The following is a 24,329-nucleotide window of genomic DNA, read 5'->3' as shown; positions in this document are numbered from 1 at the left end:
ATGTTGTTTGTCATTTCAATGAACTTTTTACTCTTTCATTCGATTACTATTTTAACATATCACTGTGAAGATAATTCAAGTGTACACAGGACATATGATATAAAAACTATTTCTGCGCTTTTGCTAAACCTTCGTGACGTCATTGATCTACGCGAGCGTTTTGGCAAGCCCCTTCATGAGACAGTTCAGGTGCCTGAATAATTTTTGGATATGCGTTTGCATTTTGTTTTGTATTTTTATTTTTATTTTCAAGTACGTGACGTAAGCACGCATGTATATACAATGAATGCATAATATTATACGCACTAGAAACGTAAACAAACAAAAAGGGATAGGTGGCTTTAAAATTACGACATATTTGTGTGACGCAGCAGAGTTAGGGCTCTGGGTGAAAAGAAAAAGAGTTCGCGACTTCTTGTGTTTTAACAGTTAAGCGTAAAGATATTCTTTAAGTTTTGTACAGTCAGTATTCGTTACCAACACATCAGTATTGATAAGGGGCCTGTGATGAGTTCGAAGTCACGTCGGCGGAGTCGCTCCAAGTCGAGAAGTCGGAGCCGAGGCCGACAGAACCGATCTAGAGTCAACGATTCAACGGCGGAGAGGAGAGGCCGCAGCCGGTCTGTGGATGAAAAACGAAGCGGTCGGAGATGCTCCAGTAGCTCAGACTTCAGCGACGGCTCTACCGGCCGACGGAGGAAGCAGCACCAGAGGCGTTCGACATCCAGGAGCGACCCAGAGAGTGACAGAGGACGGAGGAGTCGTCCGTCATCCAGGTAACTAGCTGATCGCTAACTGTTACTATGCTGAATATTATTTTTGATTGATTCATTGATTGAGCTTATTTCGTAAAGTCAATATAAACACACGGATGACACAAAGCGTAAACGCTTATTTCTATAACATTGAGGAGCTAGACTGAACATGATGTACATATTGCAAATACATTAGAATCTCATTAATTCATGTAAGTAGCAATAAATGTATAGTGTGTATGTATGTATATATATATATATATATATATATATATATATATATATATATATATATATATATATAGTTTACACTGGGATACCAATAAAATAAGTATGAATTGAACAGAGAATTTAATAAGATATTAATAAATGAATAAATTAAAATAAACAGCAACTGTATCTTTGTAGAAGTGTAGACAACAAGAAATTTAGATTTAGATAATATCGAGATTCGGACAGGAAAATAATGGACTAGAAGATAAGCTAGTCTCTTGGAGTAGAAATCACATTAAAAACAAATAAAAGGGTTGAGTTTCTGTAATTAAAAGCATCATCAAAATCACCATCATCGTAGGAGCCATACTAAAACGAAGTATATATTTTGCCGGATAGGGCAAACACGCACCTAGCGATATTTGAGCAGATCTCCTCGCTGATTGGCTAGTTCAAATGACGTCATTGTAGAGGGTATTTCAACATGGCGTGGCGGCATCCTCAGCATTGAGTGTTGCGGCGCCCTCGGTATTGAGTATTGGTGCTAATTTTTCATCTTTAAATGCCGTTTTGGGTGCCATAAAGCCATTTGAATCGGAACAGAAAATCACCTACTGGCGGAGGGATTCTTTGCTGTTTTGGGTGCCATGAAGTCGTTTGAATCTGAACAGAAAATCACCTACTTCCGGATGGATTCTCGGACACTAAAAGCAGCTCAAAAACGTGGCATAGCTGTGCCTGAAATAATTTCCACCACCGCAGCCGAAATGATCTCCATCGGCGCTTTTAGCCAGGCGGTGGAAATAGCTCGAGGGATTCTCGCACGCTAAAAGCAGCTCAAAAACGTGGCATAGCCATGCCTGAAATTACTTCCACCAAGTGTCGAAAATTATTTCCACTGTGTGGTGAAAATTATTTCCACTGCCGTGCCCAAAAATATGTCCACCGGCGCTTTTCGCCATGCGGTGGAAATAATTTCGGGCACGGTGGAAATAATTTTTGCAGTCTTGGTACCTGCAAATTCAAGACAGAATAAAAACAAAAATAAAACGTGTGTTTATCCTGTTTTTTCTCTGTCAGTGTCATGTCTGCAAAACCTTCTATCAGTCCACCCCTGAAAATAGTGAATGGTAAAGTATGCCAATTTTCAGTAATGAAAATCACCAATATTGAGCTACTATCATGAATGTGAAATAAGGAGATCTTAAACTCCGATCGCCTCTAAGTTCCCGCCCGACCGCGGCCGTTCTGTTGTGAATAAATTTAGACAGCAGACAAAACGGCGCAACCCGCCATTTTGCCAGTGCCGCCTACGCAAAATATCGTCCTGTTCAACTTTGCCGAGGGCGCCGCCATGTTGAAATAAACTCTACTATGATGTCATTTGAACTAGCCAATCAGTGAGGAGATCCGGTAAAATATCGCTAGGTGCGTGTTTGCCGTATCAGGCAATATATAACCTGCCATACTAAAATACAAAATGGACCAAAACGGGAGAAGAACAAGAAGAGAAGAGGTTCATTATTTAACATCGGTAGCAAAAGAAAGCCCTTTGTCACCAGCTTGTTTCCAGAAGGGCCCATGGCACGTGTCTCTCATTTCTCCCCAGCACATCTGTTCAAGGTGCCAGTTGGGAGCTTGGGTGCAATCGGGAATCGCAAACTCGGATCGCTGGCATCCTAGTCCAACTTGCAAACCATTAATAATCTCGTCCTCGTATTTTCGTTATATTAGAGTTGAATGTTGCGGGCATGTAGTCCACTGTTTTGTGCAGGGCTTTGAACCAGAATTTTTTCCAAACTGAAAATTGGGGCAGCATTTTAACATTTCCGGTTTTGGGTTCCACCCCAAAATTGACATTCCTGAACCGGTTAGAACAAAAGATATTGGTCCAAAACCAGTTAATAAAGTTCCATGGTAGCTGTGGGACACTGAAAACACTGTATATGCTGACCTGTATGTGGCGCTGTAATGCTCCCACGAAAAATGGAGAAGACAGTAGAACGTACTGTAGCAGGCAGCAGAAGTTGATCACTTGAAACAGACTTATCGTGTATTTAAAGCAAAGCAGTGTGTTTCGTCTTAAGACATGGCGCTGTGTTTTTCTTCGCTTCACAGAGAAGCCTGTGGTACCAATGTAATGGACTGAGGGCTAACCCACTGCTGTCCATTGATTGGCTCAGAAGCAAAAGCTTCAGTCCTCGCATGACCGTTTGTACAGTTTGATTGTTTAAAATTTTGAAACCCTTCACACACTGAATAAAAATAAAGTCTTAATCTGACCTGTTACGTCATTTCAATCAGATTCATCATCACAGCCTGAAGAGAAGATGTTATTGTGTTGGAAGACGACATTTAGGAAGCACTTTAATTCCTTATTGTGGAAATATACTAAAGAAATACAGCTTTTTTTTTTTTTTAAGAAGTCCCTCAATGTTTGTCTGCTTCAGATGAGTTTCTCAGCCTGAACTACGAGAGAACTCCAGCACTTTGTCCCGTCAGCAAAAAAAAGAAGTTATTTTAAAAGCTGAAATATATTCACGCCAGCGTTCAGCCATCTGATGCATCTTCAGCATTCTGCTTGCAATGAAAATAAATCCCATTTGATCCATGAGACAAAAAAAAGCATAATAATTACCTGAATAAATGTAGTATTTTTAAATAAGTCCCTCGATGTTTGTCTGCTCCAGGAGCATTTCTCAGCTTAAAATAAAAAACACGGGATGACAGCGATTTGTCCCACCAACGACAACCAAAATATACGACAGGTGGAAGTGAACCTCACCGGGTCTTCTTCTTCTGTCGAGTTTATTGGCGGTTTGCAAATCAGCCGGTGCATTACTGCCACCAACTGTTTGGGTGTGGAGCATTAATGGAGTCTGACGTCCTCACCAGGTCATTGTAAATGGAAATCTTTTCAAGAATGAAAAATAAGGGTATTAACCAGTTACCATTATTTTAAATAAATGGTTTTGTTCTGGACCATAAAAGAATATAAAGTTTCCGGTTCAGAACCATAGTTCTATAGTTTTATAAATCTTGTTGTTTGTTTTAGTTCTGATGCTGATGATCCCAAAGAGAGAAGACAGGAAAAGAAGAGCCAGAAAGGACTGAGGGGAAGGTCCCAGTCCAGCTCAGATTCCGGGAGCAGTGAGAGAGAAGGAAGACGATGGAGAAGTCCTCACCAGGGAAGTCCACTGAGAGACAGATGGAGGAGGGAGCGAGAGAAGTGCAGGAGCAACAGTAGGTCCCAGTCAAGAAAAGGAACCCAAGAGCGAAGGAAGAGGAATGAAAGCAGCGAGGAGCGAGAGAGGGATGAGGGAAGCAGAAAGGCTGATGACAGAGGGAGGCAACGCTCCAGTTCACCCGATTCCTCGAGTAACTCAGATTCTGATCAGGAAAAGTGTGCCACCAAAGAAAAGGAGGAGAGGCAAAAGCAGAAGGAGGTGATGAAGGCTCTGGAGACCCCAGAAGAGAAGCGGGCTAGACGATTGTTAAAGAAGGAGGCAAAGGAGAAGAAAAGGAGAGAGAAGATGGGCTGGAGTGAGGAGTACATGGGATACACAAATGCAGATAATCCCTTCGGCGATAACAATTTATTAGGTACCTTCAAATGGCAGAAGGTGAGTTATATAGAGCAGTTTCAGAAGGCCTTTTGAACATTTGCTTGTTGTAGAATGTTTAGAAATTTGCTGCCAAAAGTTGTATTTCATGCAGGATTCTTCTTTATTGTATTTTATCCTCCCAGGCACTGGATAAAAAAGGCATTGGACATCTTGGAGAAAAAGAGCTTAAAGAAAGGAACAAACTTATTCAGGAAGAGAACCGCAGAGAGCTGCAGAAGGTAGGAGCTGATGGATATGTTTTGGCAGAGAAAGCAATGCCAGATACGTATGTACATCTTGTACAACCCCTGGCAAAAATTATGGAATCACCGGCCTCGGAGGGTGTTCATTCAGTTGTTTAATTTTGTAGAAAAAAAGCAGATCACAGACATGACACAAAACTAAAGTCATTTCAAATGGCAACTTTCTGGCTTTAAGAAACACTATAAGAAATCAGGAAAAATAATTGTGGCAGTCAGTAACGGTTACTTTTTTAGACCAAGCAGAGGAAAAAAATATGGACTCACTCAATTCTGAGGAAAAAATTATGGAATCATGAAAAACAAAAGAACGCTCCAACACATCACTAGTATTTTGTTGCACCACCTCTGGCTTTTATAACAGCTTGCAGTCTCTGAGGCATGGACTTAATGATTGACAAACAGTACTCTTCATCAATCTGGCTCCAACTTTCTCTGATTGCTGTTGCCAGATCAGCTTTGCAGGTTGGAGCCTTGTCATGGACCATTTTCTTCAACTTCCACCAAAGATTTTCAATTGGATTAAGATCCGGACTATTTGCAGGCCATGACATTGACCCTATGTGTCTTTTTGCAAGGAATGTTTTCACAGTTCTTGCTCTATGGCAAGATGCATTATCATCTTGAAAAATGATTTCATCATCCCCAAACATCCTTTCAATTGATGGGATAAGAAAAGTGTCCAAAATATCAACGTAAACCTGTGCATTTATTGATGATGTAATGACAGCCATCTCCCCAGTGCCTTTACCTGACATGCAGCCCCATATCATCAATGACTGTGGAAATTTACATGTTCTCTTCAGGCAGTCATCTTTATAAATCTCATTGGAACGGCACCAAACAAAAGTTCCAGCATCATCACCTTGCCCAATGCAGATTCCAGATTCATCACTGAATATGACTTTCATCCAGTCATCCACAGTCCACGATTGCTTTTCCTTAGCCCATTGTAACCTTGTTTTTTTCTGTTTAGGTGTTAATGATGGCTTTCGTTTAGCTTTTCTGTATGTAAATCCCATTTCCTTTAGGCGGTTTCTTACAGTTCGGTCACAGACGTTGACTCCAGTTTCCTCCCATTCGTTCCTCATTTGTTTTGTTGTGCATTTTTGATTTTTGAGACATATTGCTTTAAGTTTTCTGTCTTGACGCTTTGATGTCTTCCTTGGTCTACCAGTATGTTTGCTTTAACAACCTTCCCATGTTGTTTGTATTTGGTCCAGAGTTTAGACACAGCTGACTGTGAACAACCAACATCTTTTGCAACATTGCGTGATGATTTACCCTCTTTTAAGAGTTTGATAATCCTCTCCTTTGTTTCAATTGACATCTCTCGTGTTGGAGCCATGATTCATGTCAGTCCACTTGGTGCAACAGCTCTCCAAGGTGTGATCACTCCTTTTTAGATGCAGACTAACGAGCAGATCTGATTTGATGCAAGTGTTAGTTTTGGGGATGAAAATTTACAGGGTGATTCCATAATTTATTCCTCAGAATTGAGTGAGTCCATATTTTTTTTCCCTCTGCTTGGTCTAAAAAAGTAACCGTTACTGACTGCCACAATTATTTTTCCTGATTTCTTACAGTGTTTCTTAAAGCCAGAAAGTTGCCATTTGAAATGACTTTAGTTTTGTGTCATGTCTGTGATCTGCTTTTTTTTCTACAAAATTAAACAACTGAATGAACATCCTTCAAGGCCGGTGATTCCATAATTATTGCCAGGGGTTGTAAATTCACAAGCATCAACCAGTGTTTTAGCTTCTGGGAATGTAGTATTATTTGGAAGAGCATATTTATTTATTTATTTTATTTATTAGTCCTTGTTTCCCACAAGCATTTATTCTGTGTTTCATGTGTAAATCATGGTAAAATGTATTCAAAGTCTAAATGCCAAATAAAATGTTGTAACAGGTAAAACAGCTGCGTCTGGAGAGGGAGCGAGAGAAAGCCATGAGGGAGACGGAGCTGGAGATGCTGCAGAGAGAGAAGGAGGCGGAGCATTTTAAGACCTGGGCTGAACAGGAAGACAACTTTCATCTGCAGCAAGCGAAATTACGGTTAGTGTGTTTTACCCAGTGTCTGTGTAGTTGATTGAGTTTGATTACATGGTGGACATATTTCAAGATTAAGTTTGTTCTTGTATCAGAGGAGGGATTAGCTAATTTTGGTGTGCATTTTTTTTCCTTCTGTTCACTTTCTTTAAAAATATAATTTTGGTTTATTATGTCCCTGACCAAAAGCACAACGATGTAAAGTAGTAGCCAAAGAATTAAATCTGCCCATCAGTTCAGAGATTGTTTTTGATCTGTACAATATTACAGAAAATACTAAACTGATTTTTTTTTTCTTCAGAGTTGGTGTATATCATCTGTGCCACTAATAGAGATGCAGTGCAAAATTTAACTTAATTTTATAATTTTTTTGGCAGTTTTTACATTTTTCAAATTTTGACCTCGAGAATTTTTTTGTTAAATTTGTCTATTTATAAAAATTGTGCAGATGCTACCTTTCAAATTATGCTCCAAATACATTTCAAAGTTTCAAATAATTTTTTAAATTTTTTTTTAAATGTAAGAATTTTTAATATTCATTTGTCTGTCTGGTTTTATGAGCGTTATTCAAGCAGTTCATTTACAGTTAAGTTCACGTAGTCAATGCTGCTGTAACCAACCAATTTTATTTTAATTTTATTATGAGTAGGGGGGCAAAGCTCTTGATTTACCGATCGATCTATGTTCAGATCCTCACTTCGGTCATGAGATTTGGCTCATCGAGATCGCGAGTACAAACAGTCGAGATGAGTTTCCTCCGCAGGGTGGCTGGGCGCTCCCTTAGAGATAGGGTGAGGAGCTCGGTCACTCGGGAGGAGCTCGGAGTCGAGCCGCTGCTCCTCCATGTCGAAAGAAACCAGTTGAGGTGGCTCGGGCATGTTTTCCGGATGCTCCCTGGACGTCTCGCTGGAGAGGTGTTCCGGGCACGTCCCATTGGGAGGAGGCATATATATATATATATATATATATATATATATATATATATTATATGGGGGTATTAGTTAGCATCATTTACTTTTCTGCTTGTCTCTAATGTCTTTAACATTCTTGTTATGATGTCAAAAATGGCCTATAAGATCCACGCACATTTCATGGTTGGCGTTTTAAAAGCTCTTCTTGTCCAACGGTTCTCAAGTTCCACCTGGGCTTTACAATTTTCACATCTCCGTGCTCTGCCACAAGCTGATTAGCTGTGATTGACTGTGCAGCCAATCACAGCTAATCAGCTGGACAAGAAGTGGAAAATGTGTAGGTCATGTGGTACTTGAGGATTAGGCTGAAAACCATTGTTCTTGTCTTTGTACCTCTGTCCTAGTTACGTTAGTGAAGGTTTGCTGTTTGTTCATTGCTGTTTTCATAATTCCAGTTCTTCCAGCATTCCTTAACACTGCAGACTATACAATGTGTCTTTTATGTTTAGGTCTAAGATTCGAATCCGTGATGGTCGTGCCAAACCCATTGACCTTCTAGCGAAGTACATTAGTGCTGAAGATGATGATTTTGCTGTGGAGATGCATGAACCCTATACGTTTTTGAACGGACTAACAGTCACAGATATGGATGACCTTCTGGAAGACATAAAGGTGTGTGTGTGTGAGAGAGACTTTGCTACATTTATAATAGTCCTGTAGCACAAGCGCAGAATATTATTTAAAGAGGACCATTTTTGTGAAGGAGTTTCACATATAAACATAATTATTTCTTCTTTTCTTTGTTGTCAGCAAGTTTTGCATTAGGACAGTTGCATCCTCTTTGACACCTATAAATATGAACTCTGATAAAATGGATGTCCAAGTTGATTTTTTAGGAATACTATCAAACCAGTTATTTGGTGACCAGTCTTTTGAAAGTGATATTTATATTATAACCACATTTTATTTCATGCTGTAGTCTGTGGATTACCCCAAATAAGCTTGCAGATAATGTTTGTTGTCTTTATCAATTAATCAGTTTGTCAATTTCATAATTAAAAGCCATTCATCTGTGGATTCTCAGAAAATTGCATGAAACTCATTGTTGAAAGTCATTGTTCAACCAACAGCTGAAAGCCTGAATAATAGTGAATATAAAGCAGGTCGGGGTGGGGGGCACTGCTTATATGCGTGGTCATCTGTTCATTACCCTCACTAACTGGACAATAAACAGTGCACAGCCATGTTTGTGTTGTATCAGTGAAACTTAAAATTAATCACTTCACTATAAGTGATTGCACATCCTCATCATAGAGACTCACCTTGGCTAATAGCATGGAAATGGTATTTAGAAGGCTTCTACTGTAATCAACTTGTAGCTCCTGGTAGCACACAGCCAAACAATTCTCTGCAGTATACGATTTACTAGCTGTAAACAGAAACGAGATTTCAACATGTACTGCACTATACCGGGGTGCTGTCCGGGTGCAGGTCTTGTCCATAGCAACAAACTAAACTATAATATATCAGCAGTTACCTCCTGTTTTCCAGTGCTTTCTGTAGTAAATAGAAGTCCTATACTAACTCTAAACAGAGGGAACGATCCCTCTGTTCCCATGGAAGGGAGGTGGGCATTGAACTCTAAATACCCTTGTGGGACATGATGTGCATTGAGGGAAAGTTGGATCCCTGTATCCCTGGGGGATGGTACTGAACTAGCAGGTGACTACAGACAAAATTGGCAAGGATTTACCGGAATATGCCTTTTTTTTTCCTTCATTAATAATCCCTGTGTCTCAAAATAGTTGGCACTTATGGCTCTCAGTGGGTTAAGCATTGAAGTGTAGTTGAAGGTGCTACACTGGTTTCCTTTCTGTTCCTATTTCCTTCCTGAACTACTAAATTTTACTTATGCAAAATTACCGCGACCATAAAGTTTACTTGTTGCTGCAGGTGTGTGTTTTTAATAAACTAAAATTTACTGTATGTACTGTTATTGCCCTGGCAGGTGTACATGGAGTTAGAGCAAGGCAAAAATGTAGATTTTTGGAGAGACATGACCACCATCACGGAAGATGAGATCAGCAAACTGAGAAAACTGGAGGCCTCTGGGAAAGGAGCAGGTACACAGTATTTTTTCCATTGCCTGTAAAAAGTACAGAAACTCTTGGTCCTTGATGCTCATCGAAGAGATTAACTTTTCGCTGCTGTTTGTCAGCAGGACATCTCAGGAGAATGTAAATGGATTTCCGTGAAATTTAGTGGAGGGTAGGCCTTAAGATGGGGAAGACTTGAATAATTTTTGGTGTGGTTCAATACACAGGATTGGAGCCTTTAAGCTTTGCTTTGTGGGCTTTACAGAATCAAAAATTAGCAATCAGTCAAACAAACAGATAGATAGATAGATAGATACTTTATTCATCCCCTATAAGGGGAAATTCATCTGTCCGAGAGCATACATACATACACAATTCATCCATACAATAAAATACCAATAAATAAGACAAATATAAAAACATATGGAAGTAAAACTACATTAACAAGAAGCGTTAAACAATCTCATGGCGGCCGGGACAAATGATCTTCTATACCTCTCAGTCCTGCATCTCATGGAGAGGAATCTGTCACTGCGGTTGCTTTTCTGAGCAACCACAGTGTCGTGTAGAGGATGAGATTTGTTGTTAATAACAATTCATAATACACCTCAACCTACACTCCACCAGACGGCCTCTGTGGGTGAACTGAGTGATTACAATTAAAAATAAGTATTGGAGATCAGGATAAATGATCTGGATCAACCCTTTGATCCTGAGCTTTGGTCTTGACCCTTACACAGAACTTTGAACCTGATTCCTTTCACTCACTCACTCACTCACTACTATTAAATACATCAAGATGCTTCTCGGTGTCACTGCCTTCAGTTACTACCTTGTGACTGCAGCTTTCCACTGGGAGGTGTCACTAGGTGGCATCTATCCTCCATCAGACTTTTCAACCCAGAACCACAGTGCCCTCAAGTTGGTGGCTCGGCAGCGACGGCCAGTCACTGCCCATCTTTTCCCGGCTTCCAGCTCATCTTGTCTGTTCCAGAACCAGCAAGAGGCTCTCTCTGCTGCTTCCCACAAACTGAGCTTCAGACTTCCTTCCTCTCCTTAATATTCCCAGAGCTGTAAGAGTCGTCCAAAAGACTGGCCTGGAATACCCCTGTAGCCAATAGCGCTTCACTTTTTCCACATTTTGTTATGTGACAGCCTTATTCCAAAATGGAGTAAATTCTTTTTTTTTCCCCTCAATATTCTGCTCATGACACCCCATAATGACAACATGAAAAAAGTTGTTTTTTTTCCCCCAGATTTATCTGGGGGAAAAAAAAAATCATGTGTACGCAAGTATTCACACCCTTTGCACAATACTTTGTTGATGCACCTTTGGCAGCAATTACAGCCTCAAGTCTTCTTGAATATGATGCCACAACCTTGGCGCACCACTTTTCCCCATTCCTCCTTTCAACACCTATCAAGCTACATCAGGTTAGTTGGGGAGCATCTGTACACAGCCATTTTCAGATCTTTCCAGAGATGTTCAATCAGATTCGAGTCTGGGCTCTGTCTGGGCCACTCAAGGACATTCACAGAGTTGTCCTGAAGCCACTCCTTTGATATCTTGGCTGTGTGCTTAGGGTCATTGTCCGGCTGAAAGATGAACCGTCGCCTCGGTCTGAGGTCAAGAGTGCACTGAAGCAGGTTTTCATCCAGGATACCTCTGTACATTGCTGCATTCATCTTTCCCTCAATCCTGCCTAGTCTTCCAGTTTCTGCCGCTGAAAAACATTCACAGCATAACAACACAGCATGATGGATCAGGCAGGGGCAGTGATGGCTTGTAACCCAGCGGCTGTGAAGGCGGATGAAGGCCGCAGCAGAACTTCACATCCCGATCATCTGGGATTTCCCAGCCATCGGACCAGGCTGATGATCTGTCAAGGACTGTGTGTTTGTTGGCATTCAACAACATTCCAACATTAAACAAACCCATGCACAGGTGTTTCTAGGTAGACCCTGGATGTAGATTTACTACATGTCAAGACAGGGCCTGCTTGGTCATCTCTTCATCCACTATACTGCCTGGGAATTGATCAAAGAGATGATCTTCCTCTCCACCAACAGACTGTCATGACGACTTGGTCCAGATAATGACCTTCGATCCAGATCTACACAGCAGTTTACTTTTTCCTTATGCAGAGTCTAACTCGCCACTAAATTTCATTGAGATATTGTGCTAAAACACAAATGGCAGTGACAGAGGTAAAAGTTAATGCTTTTATATGAAAACGTGGGTTTGAACTCTTACCAGAGTGAACACAAACAAAGTGTTAGAAAATACTCCCCCCCCCCAAAAAAAAATAAAACCTCTGGTCGTTTTGCTTCTCAGATCATCGGCGTGAAGGCATCAATACGGCTGTGAGCACTGATGTCCAGACAGTATTCAAAGGAAAGACATACAGCCAACTGCAGGCACTACATCTGAATATTGAGGCAAAGATTCGGGCAGGTGGATCCAATCTGGATATTGGTTACTGGGAAAGTCTGCTGCAGCAAGTCAAAGTCTACATGGCAAGAGCCAGGTGCAAAAGTTTGAACATTCCATGTCTATGCACGAATAACTCAAGTGAAGAATTTTAATGCCACTATCATCAGTAATGACCTCAACTGTGTTTGAGTTGATTAATTTGAGTTGCCTGAAATTGTTTAAATTAAATTTAAAAAATTCTCAGGTTGAGAGAGCGTCACCAAGATGTCCTGCGTCAGAAGCTGTTTAAGTTGAAACGGGAACAAGGAGTGGAGAGCGAACCTCTATTCCCCATCGTTAAGGAGGAGCCGAGGAGTGAGGAAGATGAGTGAGTCATAGCAAAACTCTGCACATCCTCGTGATAAGCCACTGGCACCCGGTGGTGACATATCATTCGGTTTAGGATTATTCATGAATTCTTTTGTATGACAGCAGGGGCAGCACAAGACAGCAAAGTGGGGAGAGTGCTGCAGAAGGAAGTGGGCAGGACGCAGAGGCAGGATCGTCCTCATCTGTAGTGGGAAACACAAATCAAGGTGATGATCGAGAAGAACAGGGAGACAAGGCAGAGGATGGAGAAAAGAGTGAGGTAGTGGAGGCAGTGCTGACAGAGGAGGATCTGATCCAGCAGAGCCAGGCAGAGTATGATTCTGGTCGCTACAGTCCAACGCTCCTAGCAGCGAATGAGCTGCCATTGGACACACACACAGTCACGCCTGAAGAGGACATGCACAGGCTGCAGCTAGCCCGCAGACAGCTGCAGGTCACAGGTACGAAACCACACATATGTGTAATGCTTCAAAGTTGGGAGGGTATTTAAAAAGAAATTATACCATAAGTAGCAGGAGAGAATATGTAGTTAGGTCAATAAGTACTTAGTTTTTCCAGAGTACAAGTCAAGTATTTATTTTCTTTTAACAATTTTGGAACATCATGTGACTTGTATACAGAAAAATCACAAGTTCCCAAATGAAAGAGCTGATTTAAAAAAAAAAAATCAAATTGGACTCACATTTTTCTTGTATAGTGTTTCCCTATAGGCGGAGAATCTGTGTCCATCTAATATCTTTTGTCCATACCATAACAAATAACATCCGATATATTGTCCAGCACGCTTATTAGTCCATCCTGCTTATGTTATTGAAAAGTCCCTATATTAAGAAACAGCACAGGCTGTAGTGTGCACATGTGCTACGCTGATGTCCTGTCTGTTGTTAAACACACTCCCAGGGAAATGCTGTGTGTAAGTTCCACATATAGAAAAAAGGTGCAACTTACGTGACTTGGACAGTGAGACAGTTTTTTGAATTTTGCCATCTACACTGTCACAAAAGAGTTGAAACCATCAAGATGTGCTTGTTAACTGCTCTGGATCGCTAAGCAGCTGACGCTAAATCCAGTTGAGCATGACCCTCACAAATACCTTTGCCCAGCAAAGAGGGCAGTGTAATAACCTTTTTGTTACAATCTAGGAGGTCACCTTTTGCTTTCCAGAGAAGGACAAGTTCTTTCTTCCTGTGTGTTTGGATAATACCTGCCTCCCAAATGCAAGTAGAGATTGCAACACCAAGCGCAATCTGCTTCACCTGTCTGAAGGAGTTCAGCTCCAGTACTGCAGATCCCCTCAAATGTTTCACCACCTTTGCAAACTCACTTTGATTTTGTGGTTTGCAGCTGACTGGATCAGCCACCAGAACCCTGGCATTGGAAATGTCTAACAGCCTTATACAGATATTTAAAGTAGCTGGACCAATGGGACACTACAGTAGATTCAGCTGTTAGGACCATGTCCTCACTTGCCCCAATGAGAGACAATGTGAAAAGTTTGGTGGAATGCAATGCTTCCATTCCTCTGTAAGCAGGCCCAGGATCACAAGACCACAGATGGTCTGTCACTTACTCACAGATGCCTCCTTATTGCTCCTCTATGCCATCACAGCCTGTCAGTTTCTGCTCCCTGTTGAGCCCAGAATTTGCACCAAATCATGTACGGGGACTCCTAGTGGATAGTCAGAATGGCCTCTGAAACACTTCGTCCTTTTTGATTCCAGTGCATTCTGCGGCAGCTTTCAGGGTTTTGTTGCAGAAGAATTCCCACATTCCATTCGGGCCGTCTGCAGGGATTAAAGTTCTCTGTTGCTACAACGGATTTCCATCAATTGGGCTGCCAAAAGTCAGAATTTGCAATCAATCAATCAATTTTTTTATATAGCGCCAAATCACAACAAACAGTTGCCCCAAGGCACTTTATATTGTAAGGCAAGGCCATACAATAATTATGTAAAACCCCAACGGTCAAAACGACCCCCTGTGAGCAAGCACTTGGCTACAGTGGGAAGGAAAAACTCCCTTTTAACAGGAAGAAACCTCCAGCAGAACCAGGCTCAGGGAGGGGCAGTCTTCTGCTGGGACTGGTTGGGGCTGAGGGAGAGAACCAGGAAAAAGACATGCTGTGGAGGGCTTAATGACGGTGTCTTTAAGCAAAATCAAGGCTGGATGCAAGGTATAAAATTTACCGCATTCAAAACATTCAAATTTTTTAGAATAACGTCTCTGTTTAGTTTTTTTTTTTTTTTTTCCCCTCCTGGCAGCGAGTCCCTGTGTCCTCCTGCATTCTGCAATAACGTTTTGCGCTTAATGATGATGTTATCAGAAAGCGACAGCTGCAAAGACACAACAGACTGACTAAAATGTTAGATTTTTCGGTTTACAAATGTTTTTGACCGTTAAACTTTGCTCATTTTACCAGCAAAAAAAAAATGTTAGTGGACTGAAAGTTATCGGAACTAAATTTATCGGAAGATAATTGGTCCATTGATGGTATTAAAAATTATCTGAAAAGCTACAATCCCTGGCAAAAATTATGGAATCACCAGCCTCGGAGGATGTTCATTCAGTTGTTTAATTTTGTAGAAAACAAGCAGATCACAGACATGACACAAAACTAAAGTCATTTCAAATGGCAACTTTCTGGCTTTAAGAAACACTATAAGAAATCAGGAAAAATAATTGTGGCAGTCAGTAACGGTTACTTTTTTAGACCAAGCAGAGGGAAAAAAATATGGACTCACTCAATTCTGAGGCATAAATTATGGAATCACCCTGTAAATTTTCATCCCCAAAACTAACACCTGCATCAAATCAAATCTGCTCATTAGTCTGCATCTAAAAAGGAGTGATCACACCTTGGAGAGCTGTTGCACCAAGTGGACTAACATGAATCATGGTTCCAACACGAGAGATGTCAGTTGAAACAAAGGAGAGGATTATCAAACTCTTAAAAGAGGGTAAATCATCACGCAATCTTGCAAAAGATGTTGGTTGTTCACAGTCAGCTGTGTCTAAACTCTGGACCAAATACAAACAACATGGGAAGGTTGTTAAAGGCAAACATACTGGTAGACCAAGGAAGACATCAAAGCGTCAAGACAGAAAACTTAAAGCAATATGTCTCAAAAATCAAAAATGCACAACAAAACAAATGAGGAACAAATAGGAGGAAACTGGAGTCAACGTCTGTGACCGAACTGTAAGAAACCGCCTAAAGGAAATGGGATTTACATACAGAAAAGCTAAACGAAAGCCATCATTAACACCTAAACAGAAAAAAACAAGGTTACAATGGGCTAAGGAAAACCAATCGTGGACTGTGGATGACTGGATGAAAGTCATATTCAGTGATGAATCTCGAATCTGCATTGGGCAAGGTGATGATGCTGGAACTTTTGTTTGGTGCCATTCCAATGAGATTTATAAAGATGACTGCATGAAGAGAACATGTAAATTTCCACAGTCATTGATGATATGGGGCTGCATGTCAGGTAAAGGCACTGGGGAGATGGCTGTCATTACATCATCAATAAATGCACAAGTTTACATTGATATTTTGGACACTTTTCTTATCCCATCAATTGAAAGGATGTTTGGGGATGATGAAATCATTTTTCAAGATGATAATGCATCTTGCCATAGAGCAAAAACTGTGAAAACATTCCTTGCAAAAAGACACATAGGGTCAATGTCATGGCCTGCAAATAGTCTGGATCTTAATCCAATTGAAAATCTTTGGTGGAAGTTGAAGAAAATGGTCCATGACAAGACTCCAACCTGCAAAGCTGATCTGGCAACAGCAGTCAGAGAAAGTTGGAGCCAGATTGATGAAGAGTACTGTTTGTCACTCATTAAGTCCATGCCTCAGAGACTGCAAGCTGTTATAAAAGCCAGAGGTGGTGCAACAAAATACTAGTGATGTGTTGGAGCGTTCTTTTGTTTTTCATGATTCCATAATTTTTTCCTCAGAATTGAGTGATTCCATATTTTTTTTTTTCCCACTGCTTGGGCCGGTGATTCCATAATTATTGCCAGGGGTTGTAATCTGCTAGCAACAACATTAGCGTCAATAATTATCGGTTATTGGATTAGCTGAACTGTGCCCACCACTGCATCTGTTTCCCTCTGACTCACTGTTCTGTTGTTGAACTGTTCTGTGTGTTGTCAGGTGATGCAAATGAGAGTGCAGAAGATGCTTTTGTACGACGGGCCAAGGAGGGAATGGGCAACGATGAGGCCCAGTTCAGCGTGGAGATTCCTGTCACAGGGAAGATGTACCTGTGGGCAGACAAGTACCGTCCCAGGAAACCCCGTTTCTTCAACAGGGTTCACACCGGCTTTGAGTGGAACAAATACAACCAAACTCATTATGACTTTGACAACCCTCCACCCAAAATTGTGCAGGGATACAAATTCAATATTTTCTACCCGGACTTGATTGACAAGCGTTCCACCCCACAGTATTTCCTTGAGCCAAGTCCCGACAACAAGGATTTTGGAATTCTAAGGTTCCACGCAGGGCCTCCATACGAGGACATTGCTTTCAAAATAGTGAACAGGGAGTGGGAGTACTCGCACCGACACGGCTTTCGCTGTCAATTTGCAAATGGTATATTCCAGCTGTGGTTCCACTTTAAGAGGTATCGCTATCGGCGATAAAGGCCATATGCCACAAGGAACTAAAACTTCCATCAAAGGACCACTCGGGATGTTTGATCTCAACATGTGAGATGGGCACACACACACACACGTTACTGACGAACCCCCAAAAGCTCAAGCTAAACAGAAGTTGGAAATATTTTTATTCCTTTCAGCTGTATTTGATTTGTCTGAGCACTTGTAGCTGTTAATGTACTTCGTGTTGATTCTGACATATGAATATTTGCTTTGAGATATTTGGTAACTATTGAAAATGGCCTGGTTATGAACTCGTTATTGATGTTTAAATCAAACCTTTGCTTTTCTACTGCCTGCCCTTTTGATTTGTGAACATGGCTGGCTGCTGTACTTTTCTTATTACCCTCACGATTCAGTTTGTTTTTGTAAAGTTTCCTAAAATACTGAAAGTGTTTTATGTAATCTCTCAGACATTTAAATTTCCAGGATTAGCTCCTTTATTTAGAGCCACCTCAAGATTAAAATGGTTGCTCTTTTCGAGCAGGATCAGAAGGCGTGTGGAGGTTTTGTCAATCAAAAATAGATTATCACCCAGTTCAGGGGCATCCAGTCTGCTCTTCATAAGTGCTGGCTATCTGTAGTCAAAAAATTATAATAACAGTTGCGGTAAGTAACTTCTCCATCTCTGTGGGCACATCAGCCACACGTGTCCTTTCTCATTAAAAAAAAAAATGCTTTGAGAATGTGTTGTTGCACTTCCAATCAAACTAAAGAGTTTACTTTGGTGAGAATATAAATCAGAGCAACCAGAAGATAGAGGCCTGTAAGATCCATCGCTTGATTATGGGAACATGAATGTTCATCAGTGCAATGATAATATTTTCCTGAATTAAAACATGGAATGTTTCATTCAATGAGGCAAAACATTCAATCTTTGAACAAATGAAAATATTCTTTCCATGGCACGAATGGAAAACGTTATTTGTGTCATATTACACCTAAACCGGTCCATGTCATTTGATATTTTATTTAAAATTGTTTCTTCTCTGAACAGGAAACCAAAAGCAGCGGGGCAGACGCGGCTTTGTGTCCGCACAGAGCTTCACTGTCGGGCAGACGAGCCGCCGGCACACTGCTAACAGCAAAAACCACTGAGGGCAGATGTGGGATGCTTGAAAGCAGACTTGCACTTTCTGCAGTCCAGAATACTGGATTTAGCTTCCTCATATCACAGACATGTTTTTACAAAAAGGTAGTGGAGTCATTCAAGGAGTGGAAAGGTATGGAACCAAAATCCATGAAGAATGGGATCAATCACACAACGGAATATTTTTCTATACAATGGGACAAATAATCGGTGCCACGAGACACAATCCACAAATCAAATGACAAAGATCTATAATGAATTATATCATGAATAGTGGCTGCACTGTTTTTAAATGTAACAATACCTTAAAGTGCTTAAAGGGGAGGTGATAGTCTAGTGGCTAAGGTGTTGGACTGAGTCCAGAAGATCATGGGTTCAAATCCCCACCTGACTGGAAAATCATTAAGGGCCCTTGGGCAAGGCCTTTAATCCCCTATTGCTCCCGGTGTGTAGTGAGCACCTTGTATGGCAGCACCCTGACATTGGGGTGAATGTGAGGCATAATTGTAAAGCGCTTTGAGCGTCTGATTCAGATGGAAAAGTGCTATATAAATGCAGTCCATTTACCATTTAGTGCTCAACACCTTGTTGCAGCCGTCATTCATGATATATGAAGTTCTAAGGCAGTCAAATAATGGTCATGTTAAAGTTCTGTTTATGGGTGATTCTTTAACTACGGGCACTATTGGCCTTGTAAATGTAATTTCCACCACACCATTGCCTTACAATATAAAGCGCCTTGGGGCAACTGTTTGTTGTGATTTGGCGCTATATACATGTGCTCTGATGTCACTGTTTATCTCCATAGAAACTACCCAAACTTTCATACAAACTGTTTAAAGGGACATTACAGTGTTGTGGTGGAAATTACGGCAAACTACATTTTGTTAAAAAAAAATCACAACAGTTGTATGACATTGAATACCCCAATTATGTTTTGATTATTTTACTGATATTTTATTCAGATATTTTAAAACATTAGAAAAAATGTTTCTTTACCATTCATTTTTATCATTGAAGATCAAAAGTCTGGGTGTGGGACAAGCACAAAATGGCAATATTTGCATATAATGATGCTGAAAAAAGGTGAAAAAGTCATAGACTACTAGATCAAATTTCTTAACACACTTTAATTGTAAAGATAACTATAAAAGTGTGAAATTTCCCCTTTTTTCTTTTTCATACAATATGATCAAAGGACATAAGTGCCCGTAGTCTAAGAATCACCCTTATTTAAGATGCAGCAGAAAAAGAGGAAAAAACAGTTTGGAACTGTGTCACATAATTGTCCAGGCTGCAACAGGTGAGGTGACTGGTTGGTAAATCAAACAAAAGACCATAAACTGCCTTGAGGAGAGCAACAGAAGGGATGAGCAGAGATCAGACAGGTCAATATACAATAAACAAAGAAACCAGACGTATCAAAATTATTTATTTTATAGATATTGAAATAATTTCAAGCAATTCTGAGATGGAAAAAAAAGTATATTAAAATGACAATGTCCATTTAAGTATTTAAATCAGGGAGTTGCCTCAAATTTAATCTTTAAAAGACAACGAAGACAACAGGCCTCTATGGCTGTAGGTACAGAGCAGATAAAACAGGTGACAGAAAGCAAAAAGGTGAAGAGTTTCAGTCAGGCTGGTGATCTCCAGACAGGAGCAGCCCACAGTGACAATCCTTCAGTGGACAAACTCAGAGACGCTGTCAAGGTCGTACCAGGTGGGTATGTGTTCTGTGAAATCAAGAGATCTGAAGTTCTAACGAGTAGTTGTAGAGTCCACAAATCAGGCAGAATATACAAAAGTATGAAAACAGTCCAATCTTTCTCCAAGAGGCTGAGGTGTACAGAGTATTTAGAGTGTCCATGGATGCTGATTGAGATCATCTGTCAGAGGTTGTGCAACAGTTATTTAAGAGAGGTGGTAGAAATGGACACAAGAAAGAAACTACACAACAGAGTATCAGAACAGTCAGGTTGGTTGATGTAGAGGGAGGAGGACAAGGGGGATTTGTCCTGGTGGTCCGAGTAGGAATTGCAGAACTTCCAGTCGCAGCAGTCATAGAAAATTGTATAAAGGACTTCATGCCACATGTAATTATGAATCTTTCCACACTTGTCTTTGTCAACACAGCCCAAACCCTTCATGATGGTGTGCTTCCCATAGCGAACGTAGGCCTTGTAGCATGTCTTATTGGCAAGATACTCAGTGGGGACAATCAGAGGTGTCCTCTCCTTTTCTACGATAGAGCTGTAGCGACACAGCAGCTTGTCAGAAAGGGCCGAGGGGAGGCGAAGGTAGACGCACAACAGCGCAGCGACACAAACTGGAACATCTTCAACCTGGTAGGAAGCAGAACAACTTACATTTAATCAGCATTACTGAGTGAAGACATCAAACACACATAGACCAGAAAAATAGACACAACTGGCTGAAGTCCAACACAATTATTCAAGATTAATTTAGTATATATTTTAAAATATATATATATATATATTTACAAGATATGCTGCTTACCTCTTAACAACCTGCCAGTGTGGGGCTCAAATGAGGCAGATTCAGTTGACACAGCCTTTATATCCTGATTCAAAAGGGCTCACGCATCATCAAGTGACTCCATGAGTCAGAGTAGCTGCTTTATGACATCACAACATGTAACTGAAGATGGCTGCTTTAACAGATCTCAATGATGTGAATATTTTAAAATATGAAAAATAGCTGATCACATTAACTGTAATATGACACACTTTAATCATCCCTGGGGCAAATGAAGCTAAAAGAAAACAATGTAGGAATCAAAACTGAATATTAGCGTCATCACAACTGACAAGTTTATCGGATCTGCTGTATTTAGCAAACTCCTCACTGACCCATTGATCATTTCTTCACAAGTTTTGTGCAAAATCCATTCATATTTTAAATTTTTAGAACTGTATTTTACATTGTTTGACACCAGTTGGTTTCCTGGACTTTGAATTTAACACAAACATTCAACTGCCAACAGTAACAAAATGTCCATGGAAATGTCTCTCTCTCACACACACTTCCCATGTTTACTTCTTTTTTCATGACATTAGTGACTGCACTGAGAAATGACCTATTTTATAATAGCCAAGCGGCCTCTGTGTGTGCGTACATGCGTATGTATGTATGCATGTATGGCTTCGATCACGGAGAAACTGAGGAGAGCTGATATTTGCCTTTTGGTATGCTATTTGGGTCAAGGATGAATGCTGTGAAAACGTAAAGTTGATAGGTTGTAATATTTTTGGGGAAATTAGCCATATTAGCTAACAACAGTGAACAATGGACATTGTGCTACAATGCACCATGGGAGTTTGGGGTTTTAAATGTTATTGTGATTCATTTTAGTTCAAGTGTTGTTACCGTTATTGATTTTTTTTTGTAGTTGAATTTGTTTACGTAGTCAGTTAAGTGTCATGTTGCCATAAAAGCACCTGTTTGTGGCAGAATGCAGAAAAGACAAAAAGCTCTGTGTGCGTACATGTGTATAACTTTGATCACAGGCAAACTGGAGAGCTGACATTTGCCGTTTTGCATGCTTATGTATTCTGGGTCAAGGATGAATGCAGCCAAAATGGAATGTTGATGGGATTAAACTACGGATATTAGCTAGGAACACTGAACAATGAATGTTGATAGTTACATTCTGAACTAACATGCCATTGTGGCAGAGGGTGGTAAATCATCTATATATTAAAAGCGTGTGTGCATGATTTTATTTAGTAAGTTCAATGGAAGTACATAATATAATTATAAATACATTAAAAATACATGGATGACGGAAGAAATTGAAAACTTATTTCCATTGTGGTCCATTTAAAAAATCAAATGACAAAATAGAAGTAAACATAAAATAATAATACCGATAATAATAAAAGTGTGTACATAACAAGAACCTAAACAATTTATAAACATATTAAGACCATAAATTAGCAATAAAAAATATGACATAATTATAAGGAAATAAGAGTTTAGTTCTAAAAACTGTTGAGGTCTAAGGTCAAAGGTTCTAAAAACATTCTGGACTCACACACCATTCCAACTCATTATAGAAACTTTGCATAATTTATTACCACCCTTTAAAATGTCAGCTACCTATTTTACAAACACTACTCAATCTAGAGCCGAGGGATCCCCACAGGAAACATGCTAGTTGTAATAATTATATTTCATGACTGTTATTATAACATTGACCACATCAAGCATCCAATATTGCAATAATGTGCACAGTTGTAATATTTCACATAAGTGACTTATTACAACAGTGACTGCATTGAGCAACCACTTCTGCTGTAATGGTCACTAATGTATTACTACTCACTGAACATAATTACTACAACAGCGCACATTATGATATATAATAGAGGTCACTAGTAAGGATCCCTTGAAAAGTGTTCATATTAATTAGTTCTTTCAAATTTATCACTCGAACACAATATTAAGGTAACAGAATTTCAAAATGAACGATGAGATGGACTAAAACAGTGAGGTAAGTAGCCACTGACACATACACAACCCCTGGCAAAAATTATCACTGGCCTTGGAGGATGTTCATTCAGTTGTTTAATTTTGTAGAAAAAAAGATCACAGACATGACACAAAACTAAAGTCATTTCAAATGGCAACTTTCTGGCTTTAAGAAACACTTTAAGAAATCAAGAAAAAAAATTGCGGCAGTCAGTAACGGTTACTTTTTTTTTAGACCAAGCAGAGGGAAAAAAATATGGACTCACTCAATTCTGAGGAATAAATTATGGAATCACCCTGTAAATTTTCATCCCCAAAACTAACACCTGCATCAAATCAGATCTGCTCGTTAGTCTGCATCTAAAAAGGAGTGATCACACCTTGGAGAGCTGTTGCACCAAGTGGACTGACATGAATCATGGCTCCAACACGAGAGATGTCAATTGAAACAAAGGAGAGGATTATCAAACTCTTAAAAGAGGGTAAATCATCACGCAATGTTGCAAAAGATGTTGGTTGTTCAGTCAGCTGTCTAAACTCTGGACCAAATACAAACAACATGGGAAGGTTGTTAAAGGCAACATACTGGTAGACCAAGGAAGACATCAAAGCGTCAAGACAGAAAACTTAAAGCAATATGTCTCAAAAATTGAAAATGCACAACAAAACAAATGAGGAACGAATGGGAGGAAACTGGAGTCAACATCTGTGACCGAACTGTAAGAAACTGCCTAAAGAAAATGGGATTTACATACAGAAAAGCTAAACGAAAGCCATCATTAACACCTAAACAGAAAAAAAAAACAAGGTTACAATGGGCTAAGGAAAAGCAATCGTGGACTGTGGATGACTGGATGAAAGTCATATTCAGTGATGAATCTCGAATCTGCATTGGGCAAGGTGATGATGCTGGAACTTTTGTTTGGTGCCGTTCCAATGAGATTTATAAAGATGACTGCCTGAAGAGAATATGTAAATTTCCACAGTCACTGATGATATGGGGCTGCATGTCAGATAAAGGCACTGGGGAGATGGCTGTCATTACATCATCAATAAATGCACAAGTTTACATTGATATTTTGGACACTTTTCTTATCCCATCAATTGAAAGGATGTGAGGAAAGATGCATCTTGCCATAGAGCAAAAACTGTGAAAACATTTCTTGTAAAAAGACACATAGGGTCAATGTCATGGGCTGCAAATAGTCCGGATCTTAATCCAATTGAAAATCATTGGTGGAAGTTGAAGAAAATGGTCCATGACAAGGCTCCAACCTGCAAAGCTGATCTGGCAACAGCAATCAGAGAAAGTTGGAGCCAGATTGATGAAGAGTACTGTTTGTCACTCATTAAGTCCATGCCTCAGAGACTGTAAGC

At 40.1% G+C, this 24,329-nt stretch overlaps 1 protein-coding gene across 2 annotated transcripts; it reads left to right on the top strand.

Annotated features, from left to right (window-relative positions):
• Window positions 1-375: 375 nt before the first annotated feature.
• Window positions 376-17,783, top strand: cactin. 2 transcript variants are annotated; one of them, XM_034184156.1, is made up of 10 exons: window positions 376-776; window positions 4,024-4,591; window positions 4,717-4,812; window positions 6,745-6,890; window positions 8,305-8,467; window positions 9,804-9,918; window positions 12,227-12,419; window positions 12,570-12,692; window positions 12,800-13,134; window positions 16,863-17,783. In XM_034184156.1, exons 1-10 carry the CDS (start codon window positions 508-510, stop codon window positions 17,351-17,353), a joined length of 2,499 nt encoding a protein of 832 aa, XP_034040047.1. In that variant the 5' UTR covers window positions 376-507; the 3' UTR covers window positions 17,354-17,783. The 2 variants fall into 2 exon arrangements, with proteins under 2 accessions (XP_034040047.1, XP_034040046.1); XM_034184155.1 differs by having other exon boundaries at window positions 377-776; window positions 12,797-13,134.
• The last annotated feature ends 6,546 nt before the right edge of the window (window positions 17,784-24,329 follow it).

This window comes from Thalassophryne amazonica, chromosome 12 (assembly GCF_902500255.1).
Source record: "Thalassophryne amazonica chromosome 12, fThaAma1.1, whole genome shotgun sequence".
NCBI classification, from domain to species: Eukaryota; Metazoa; Chordata; class Actinopteri; order Batrachoidiformes; family Batrachoididae; genus Thalassophryne; species Thalassophryne amazonica.
Note: the sequence above shows the minus strand (reverse complement) of the source record. Positions and strands in the feature narration are given on the sequence as shown.

What these genes read in the sequence shown, in the direction of transcription:
- cactin (XM_034184155.1), top strand. Translation starts at nt 508, where the DNA reads ATGAGTTCGAAGTCACGTCGGCGGAGTCGCTCCAAGTCGAGAAGTCGG. An exon ending in GTCTACATGGCAAGAGCCAG is followed by an intron (nt 12,420 to 12,569) that starts GTGCAAAAGTTT and finishes AAAAATTCTCAG; the next exon opens with GTTGAGAGAGCGTCACCAAG. An exon ending in CCGAGGAGTGAGGAAGATGA is followed by an intron (nt 12,693 to 12,796) that starts GTGAGTCATAGC and finishes TTTGTATGACAG; the next exon opens with CAGGGGCAGCACAAGACAGC.